The sequence below is a fragment of the Durotheca rogersii genome (genome assembly GCF_024521655.1).
Source record: "Durotheca rogersii strain YMJ 92031201 chromosome Unknown GGS23scaffold_30, whole genome shotgun sequence".
NCBI classification, from domain to species: domain Eukaryota; kingdom Fungi; phylum Ascomycota; class Sordariomycetes; order Xylariales; family Xylariaceae; genus Durotheca; species Durotheca rogersii.
The window spans coordinates 169,688-177,913 of NW_026251261.1; the positions used below are offsets into that span (position 1 = coordinate 169,688).

At 58.2% G+C, this 8,226-nt stretch overlaps 3 protein-coding genes across 3 annotated transcripts; all 3 read right to left on the minus strand.

Annotated features, from left to right (window-relative positions):
• Positions 1 to 915: 915 nt before the first annotated feature.
• On the minus strand, positions 916 to 2,502 carry GGS23DRAFT_308991 (uncharacterized protein). Its single transcript, XM_051512780.1, has one exon. It carries the CDS (start codon positions 2,351 to 2,353, stop codon positions 1,391 to 1,393), a length of 963 nt encoding a protein of 320 aa, XP_051368367.1. The 5' UTR covers positions 2,354 to 2,502; the 3' UTR covers positions 916 to 1,390.
• Positions 2,503 to 4,239: 1,737 nt separating this feature from the next.
• Positions 4,240 to 4,810, minus strand: GGS23DRAFT_600182 (uncharacterized protein; the record flags this gene model as incomplete). Its single annotated transcript, XM_051519027.1, has 2 exons — positions 4,240 to 4,585; positions 4,734 to 4,810. 2 exons carry the CDS (start codon positions 4,808 to 4,810, stop codon positions 4,240 to 4,242), a joined length of 423 nt encoding a protein of 140 aa, XP_051368368.1.
• Positions 4,811 to 5,778: 968 nt separating this feature from the next.
• GGS23DRAFT_308785 (cation efflux protein) lies at positions 5,779 to 7,906 on the minus strand. The gene has a single exon (XM_051512779.1). The coding sequence runs from the start codon at positions 7,814 to 7,816 to the stop codon at positions 6,059 to 6,061; it is 1,758 nt and encodes a 585-aa protein (XP_051368369.1). The 5' UTR covers positions 7,817 to 7,906; the 3' UTR covers positions 5,779 to 6,058.
• Positions 7,907 to 8,226: the final 320 nt, after the last annotated feature.

Consider the following 8,226-nt stretch of genomic DNA (forward strand, 5'->3'; position numbering starts at 1 on the left):
ATTAGCATGTTTCACTCACGGGGCCGCCCATCCTCGTTTCGACACCTACCTATCGTTCGCGATATTTGAAGATTAGTAGCACCGACCTCGAGTTCTTGCATACAGTATACCATACCCACTCTTCTTGTCTTCTTTTTTTTTGTTCCACTACGGCGAATTAGAGAAGCCGTAGTTACTGATGCCCATCAACTTTCATGATAGATATTTACTTTGTAGCATGCTTCTGTGCCGCAGGACGTACGGGATCCTCAGTGGATTGCCCCGTCATGTTATACCTAAGAGATCACAAATACACACTTATCTAGTCTCCCACGAAGCTGTACGTAGCTTGATGAACCAGAAGCCGCGTCCTAGGCGGTGTCGACTAGCGCCGAGAGATGGTTAGTATCTTTCGACGCGAGCCCGTACGAGGCAACGGGTTGAGAAAGCCACGTCTCGGCCGCGCAGCTGGCTACCCAGGTAGTTCTCGCGCTCTCCGTCCCGGCCGTCTTTCATGCTGCCACACACACCATTCGTAACTGTTCGAGACGGAGGCGGAGAGCACCACGCACGTAATGAATAACGAATCACGCTACAGATGACTCCTCGACAAGGGGTAAGCGACGAGAGTGACATTACAACGATCTCGTCGGCGCCGTGGCTCAGCTTCCATAGGAAATAAGCATACGCATGTCTCTCGGGGATCACTGCATCAGCCTCCGGCCAGCCGAGTAGAAAAGTGACGATGACGGTAACACGGGGAGACGGACAAGAGATGATTTGGCTGTATATAGGTGTGCATGCGTGCATCTGTATGCATACCTCTCACCACTTTTTTGTTTTGAGGGTGTAAGACGTCGCCTACACCTCGCTCTCTATCGACAGCTCTGCAATGACACCAGTAATAATTGACAAGTCGAGTTCAACGTCATCTGGCAACCCGTGTGCCCCCCAACATATCCACGTACGCATGCATAATGCTACCCTTGTCGACTGCGCCGAACGCTCCGTTGATAGGGCCGTCTCGCTTAACACCACCACCTCGCGGGTGACGCTGTGCTAACCTATTCCCGTCTGCACGATTTTTTCTTCTTCCGCTTCAGCTTTTTCTTTTTGTTCTTTTCGTCCTCAAATCGGCCAAGCAGGAGGGCGAGCCGCAATCCGGACACACCAGTCACTACGGACACTTCCCCTCCAGGCCGAGTCAACACACGCCACCGCAGACGCCACACGAGAGAGAGAGAGCGAGAGGTACTATATATTATATAAGGAAGAGGAGGAGGGGGAGGGGGGGTTATCCCAAAACACGACTCCGACCTACGTAGGTCATCGGTAGCCGGGTAAGCAGGCCAGCCAGATCCAGTTGGCCGACCCAGGGCGAGATAAAAAGAAGACATCGAGACTCGCCCGCTCACTCCACGGGAGGGGCTACGACTACGACGCCAGAACCTTCGGCGACGTAGCGGGCGGCGGCGAGCAGGGCCTCGCGCCAGAGGCGGAACTCGGCATCGTCGCGCGGCGCGTACAGCATGACGTAGCCCCAGGGCGCCATGGCGCGCGTCGGCCCGCCGACCCCGCTCAGCCCGTGCCGCTCGGCCCAGCCGGCGTCGATGAGGGCGGCGGCGTCGCGCGGGCACAGTGTCGCGTGCGTGCTGCCCTCTCCGTGCACGTGCGCGAACTCGCCCTTAGTGCCGCGGCCGAGGCGCACGCCCAATTCCCTCTCTCTCTCCTGCGTCTTCTGCCTCTCGTCCTTGTTCTCCTGCGGTGGCGGCCCTCCCGCCGCCGTCGCCGCCGTCGCGGATGGTAGGCGCAGCCATAGCGCTTGGTGGGGCGGGCCCTCGAGCTGGCTGGTCCGCAGCTCGAAGAGGTCCGGGTTCGCGGCGGCGACGGCGGCGACGTAGCGCGCCTGGCGCTCGAGGACGGCGGGGGTGGCGACGTCGGAGGTCTGGCGCTGGGGCGCGACGAAGCGGGGGATGTCGGGGCGGGGGCCGCCGCGGCGGGCGAGGCGACCCTCCTCGACGACGCCCGGGCCGAGGTAGGACCTCCCGGCGGCCGGGCTGTAGAGCGCGGCGAGGTCGTCGATGGAGCCGAAGGGGCCCGGCACGGGTCTCTGGGTGTCACGGCGTGCGATGAGATGCAAGGTGCTCTGGCCTAGCCACCCGAAGAAGTTGTAGGGCACGCCGCCGCGGCCGATGGCGAGGAACGCCTGGTAGCTCTTGTAGGCGTAGGCGGCGAGGGGCACGGAGACGGCGACGAGGCTGCCCGTCACGAGGACGAGCTGCAGGCTGGTGCCGCGGCGGCCCGGGTGCGGGCGCAGGGCGTGCAGGGCGGCGGAGAGGACGTCGCGACCGCGAAGGAGGAGGGCGCTGCTCATGGTTGCAGCTCTGGGATGTGAGTGGGGGGGAAGGGGTCGGTTGTAGTAGAGTACGGGATGGACGGATGGAGGCTATTCTATCTGGCTGGTCACGCGCGACGTCATGAAGGCTGAGGATAGATATCCGAGGATGTAGGCGGGAATATAACCGGGCGGGTGGACAGAGTCCGGCGGGTGAGAATGGGAGGTACCGATAGATGATGCCTGAAGAGATGTGGTACGTAGGTATAACTAGAAAAGCATAGCCGAGTGCCTACAGACATATATGAGATCGGCAATTAATTATGATTATAGAGGGTTAGGGCGAGGGGGTTCGTGTCGTATAGGTTTGGTCCAGGGGGGGGGATGAGCAGACGGAGATTGGACAGCAGCTCTCGAGGCCGGTTGGGTTGGGCAAAGAGGAGGACGAAGAAGGCCTCTTTCGGGGTCGGGCAGGAATTGGGAGGATATTTAACGGCAGGCTCGACTCGCTCGGTGCCCGAGCACGATAACGACGTGAATGGCAATCCTTGGCCGGCGCAGCGCGAGAAGAGCTCGAATCGCGTGCCGCGAGCGGGACGAGCCTAGGAGTGGTGCCATGGTCAGACGAGGAGGAAGGCCGAAGGCGTGAGGAGGAGGAGGAGCTGGACGCGAACCAAGACGGGCTGGCTAGACGATCCCGCAGGGGGGGCCGCGCGCGAGCAGGAGAATATAGATAGACCCCGATACTCCGGCGCGCCGCCGCACTGGCACGGCACGGCTGCAAGCCAGCCATACCGGGTCTGTTCTCCCTGGGAGGAATCTGAAGCCGTACCCAGTTGTAAAGACGTGTCGCTCCAGCCAGTCCCCCCCTGCTCCGTTTATCAGAACCCGGCACGCGGACCCGACTTTGTCCCCTGGCCTTGGCGCTTCCGCGTACCCAGCTGCTCAACAGCGAGGTGTCCGCCGTTCACGACAAATACCTACGTTTTCATGCCCTTCCGCACCAAGCCTCGATTCTACCCTTCATCCTCCTCCTCCCCGTTCCTATGTGATTTTCTCTCACTTCGATCGCACATGTCCCAGCCAATAGCAAAGATGCCGCACGCGAGCTCAGAACATGCAACGCCGCGCATGTTCTGTCGGCATTGGCGACCGAAGCAGTCTCACGGACACACGAGGTAGAACCCCCCTCCCAAGTATATCCAGCTTCCGAATCTGACCCAATACCAGATAATACTCCGTGCTTCTCCTTTGTGAATATCTGATCTTCAACTCCCCGGCCGTGCGAAAAGGCAATTAGAGCTCTGGAACGATAGAGTGTCCACTGTCTGCCCAACTAGGTTCCGAACATGCGTGATGGCAGGGTGTTTCTCAACAGCTAGGGAAGAGGAGTCCCCAGAGCCGGGCAGGTTTGACCTATTAACAAAGTCGAAGGCCGGTCTCCAGAGATGATTGGCTTGTTGATTGCCCCTGAGAAGGGGCTGTTCACGACTGTGGCCTCTCCACCGCATTAGTTGACTTCTTCCTGATTCACACCGAGCTCCTTCATCCTCTTCTCAGGGGACCGCCGCCGTGCCAGTCTCGCGGTGCGAACCAGAGGTAGCGCGTGTCTTTACCCGCTCGGATAGCGCGCTTGTAATCCGGTGCATCGAGGAAGAGGGCCTGCAAATATTTGTTGAACCACACTTTGTAATGCGTTGAGCACGAGAACTAGGAATCTCAACGAAGAACGTGCCTCAAGGTATAGCCTCGGCCATGCCGCGATTCGCTCCAGCTCGTCCGCGGTTACGATGCGAGGCAAGCAGGTCAAGGTGGGCGCCGCATCTTCATCAGTCACTAAATCGACAGTCACCGCCATCCAAGTCGGACAGGATGACTAGCACAATGCACCCAGTCTCTCGGTTGAACAAGGATGTCGCAAGAGGTTAGCTGTTTGCATCCATCGCGATCGAGATGTTGTGAACGCCAAAGTCGCCGTGGTCCATAACGAAGTGGTATAAGAGGTCCTCGTCGTCGCCTGCAGGCATTACGTGTGGGATGAGGCGAAGGAGTGACCGCTTGGCCGCTGCGGTCACCGGACCGGCCGTGTTATGGCTATCCTCCCACCAAATCATGTTACCGATACTCTCGACGGTTGCTTTGATCTTGGAGGTAAAGAGGACAACGCAGAACTCGCGAGTGGGAGCAGCGGGAATGGGAAACGATTCCGGCTTTTGCTTAAAGAGCCGTTCGCGGAGCCAGGCAGAAGCGAACTCGGGCAGGACTTGGAATCTGTGCAGCGACGCGCGGATATGAGCTGCCTAAGAAAGAAGGCAAGACTGAAAGAGAAAAGTCAGCATACGAAGCAAATCGTAGGATTAGTATACGCCCGCTTACCTTTTGAGCCGGGCTGAGGGTACGCCACACGTCATCCTCTCACTCAGCTCTTTGGAACACAAGCAAGCGCCGGCCTGCGATGTCTCTAGGATGATCAAGCTTGGGGCCCTCGTGCTGCATGGGGACGCGATAATAAAACAGGCGAGAAGCCAAGACATCCGGCTCGGACTGCGGGAGCTCACACGCCTCGGTCTTGAATTTGACCTAGGGAACTCGCATATGAATCGGGAACCCGTCATAATCAGGCATGTTAACATCGCTACGTCCTAACCGTGCTACCACGTCCATTCCGTTAGACAACTAGAGGTGAATTCCCCTTTGCTATCCAGCCTCGCGTAAGCATCGGGCATGTGATGGGGATGAGTGGTGGCTCTTGACCACAACTTATATAGTTGTTGGAGCCGCTCCAGGGTGAACAGATGCTGGCCATCAAAGTCGCCGCCATCAGACATCTTGGGCCAATCTTCATTTCGGACCAGTCAGTCTCTGGCGAGGGTGTTGATGCCAAACAATCCTTCGCTTCTATTGTTGGTAAGAACGGAGAGTTCTCGCACAAATGCAGCCGAGGACGTGGGAGTGCTGGGCCCTGATAGAGAATATACCGAAGAGAGAGTATTCCAGAGAAAGATTGCTCACAGAGCAGGGACGGTAGCGAACTCCGCGGGAAGCACTCTGCCATAACGAGAGATAGGTGAAGAGATTGCCTGCCTGAAGAGAAGGGCTTGTTTGTCGCAAGAGAAGCTGAAGTTAGGGCAAGCATACTAACCATCCCAGACACATATACCGCACGTGCCTGCATACGATACATAGCAGATAGAGGGTAGGGAGGTATGTTAGCATATAATATAGCATCGAGACGCGGTACCCCGTCGTCTTGGCCAGGACCTCCCTGAGCACATATGCAGATACTGCCAACCGCCACCCTCCCACGCGACTACACGCCGGTCCATGCTATGTACCCGATTGCGTGTGTATTATTAGGATGTAGGCAGGCGGACTCCTTTTTCTAGCCGCCAGAGCAACTCCCGGAGAACCGAGCCGGCCGACAGGCACTCGCCCGCCTAGTCTCTCCTCTCCCTCGTCATCTATCAGCTCGTAAACCTCGGCCTACCCCCGTCCGCCCGCCTGCCCATGTATCTACCTACTTAGCATTCGCGTCCAGGTAGGTTAGCTGTTGGTATCCCCCCCCTTAAACGCCCACGCACTTTTACAGACCCAGTAAAAAGAACAGGATAGAATCGAAGACCGCCGACTCGACAGCTCAGCCAAGTCCAAATTTCTATCGCCCACGCCCGCATTAGGCGTTCAACGTAACTCTGAGAGATTTAGTTTTCGTATTTATTTTCCCCAACCCTTTTTTTTTCCTTTTCAATGGCTGTGGCTGTGGCTGTGGCTGTGATCGTCGCCGTGATCGTGATCGTGATCGTGGTTATCGCCGTGGCTGTGGGTCGAGTGGCTGGATCGCCGGCTGGACCCCGCGCCCGAAGCGGGCCGTACGGATAGCGTGCAGCACCCCTGACCCACGCAGTCGTCGACGCATTCCAGAAGGCAAAGGTCGCCCCCGTAGCGCGGCGATGCCTGTCCTTCGAGCGTCAACGAGCCGTCGTCGCCGTGGCTGCAGTCCTGGTCGAGGCAGAATTCGGGCTGGATCGTGGCGCTGTGAATGCCGTACGCGTGCAGGCACTTCCGCGCCTGCTTGGCGAGCGTCATGTACTTCTCTCCGTCCTGGTCTTGGATGGGGAATGCGACTTGGATGTGCAGCGACGCAACCACCTTAGTGTCCGAGAGCTGCCAGATGTGGACGTGGTGGCAGCTGATCACGCCCGGGAGGGCCTGGATGTCCTCCTTGATGTGCTGCAGGTTGATGTGGTCAGGGGTGGCTTGCAGGAGCACTTTGGCCGTGGCCATGGTGAGCGGGACAGCCGACTTTAGAATGATGAGGGTGATGAACAGAGACACGGCCGGGTCCGCATAGTACCGGTAACGCCACTCGGTAAGCCAGATGATCAAGGCCGTTACTATGACGCCGACATTTCCCAGAGCATCGCCCAAAACATGCAGGATCATGGCGTTCATGCCCATGTCGCCGTGGCTATGGCCGTGGCCCTTCTTCGACTTGGACTTGGGTTGGTTGTGGTGGTGCTCCACGTGAGTTGCGGAATTGCGTCGGGCACGATAGGGTTGAGAGATCGGTCGGTGGGTATGCTTGTCTTGGCCCACGGCTCCCCTACCCATCCCGCGCTCATCGGCAATCAGGGGCGTGGCCTCATCGACAGCTGGCTCGTCCAGGGCGACAGAATTGATGGAGGATTCGTCATTGGAGCTTTCGTCCGTCTCGTTTTCACTGCCATTCGAGCGGCTCTGGTCAATAATGTCTTGTCGGAAGGTAGACGGGTGGATGCTGAGGTTGTCGAGACTGGCCAAGTGGCTATGCTTAAGGCTGCTGGCGCGTCGACGTTCTCGTCCTCTGGGCGATCCCCGGCTGGCACATCGTTCGTGGGATTCTTCAGACCGGTTGAATTGGATGCGTCGCGTCGTCTCCGGTGCAGCATTAGCCGCGCTGACCCTGGCCAGCGCGACTTCGGGCAGAACATCCATCGCCGGGCCATCCTCGTCTACGAATTGCTGTCTCGCGTCAAGTCGCCCCTCTTCGGCTGCAGAGACGTCGTCATGTTTATGGTCGTGATCGTGTTCTTCGTCGTGGCCGTGTCCGTGATCGTGGCCATGTCCGCCCAGTACGAGGAAGCCGACGAGGTTCGAGGCCAACCCGCAGCAGCCAACGACGAGGATGAGCACCGGCTGGGAGATCTCGGCGGGTTCGATGAAGCGTGTCATGGCATCGAGGATGATAGTGACACACAGAGCGATGAGGAAGACGGCATTGAAGAAGGCGCCCAGGATCTCGGCACGCACCCATCCGTAGGAGAATTTGTTGGTGTTGGCTCTCTTGGCGATGGTAACAGCCCACAGACCAATGACGAGGGAAATGATATCGTTGAGCATGTGGAATGCATCGGCAGTGAGGGCCAGAGAATGGACCATAATACCCGTGATCAGCTCCAGCAGGAAGAAGGCGATGTCAATGGCCAGCATAACGCTGATCCGCGTAGTTTTCGACCAACCCATGACGGCGGCGGTATCGGCAGGTATCGGCGAGCGAAGCCAGTTTCGAGAGGTTGGCTGCCCACCCAGCACAAGGGCCCAAATGCAGTCGGCGCCGGGGAGACGGGAAGGCCAGGGAAACAAGAAAAAAAGGAAAGGAGAGGAGGAAAAATAGCGACCGTGGCCGGGGGACTCGCGTTCTTGTCAGGTCCCCAGCCCAGGCGGTCCGACGATGACAGGTCTGATAGCTGGAAAACGGAAAAAGAGAGGATAGCGGAGGGAGGGGATGATGAGAGGGAGAGGGGACAGGAAAGGAGAGAGGCGTGAAAAGTAGGATTGGGACGAGAGAGGGAAAGCCATCACCCAGGTGAGCGCGATTGCCACCGATTTTGGCCGGCGGGCGGCTCCTTACTTGTTTGTATATGTACGTAGGT

Coding starts and splice junctions, on each gene's coding strand:
- GGS23DRAFT_308991 (XM_051512780.1), bottom strand. CDS start 2,353: ATGAGCAGCGCCCTCCTCCTTCGCGGTCGCGACGTCCTCTCCGCCGCC.
- GGS23DRAFT_308785 (XM_051512779.1), bottom strand. CDS start 7,816: ATGGGTTGGTCGAAAACTACGCGGATCAGCGTTATGCTGGCCATTGAC.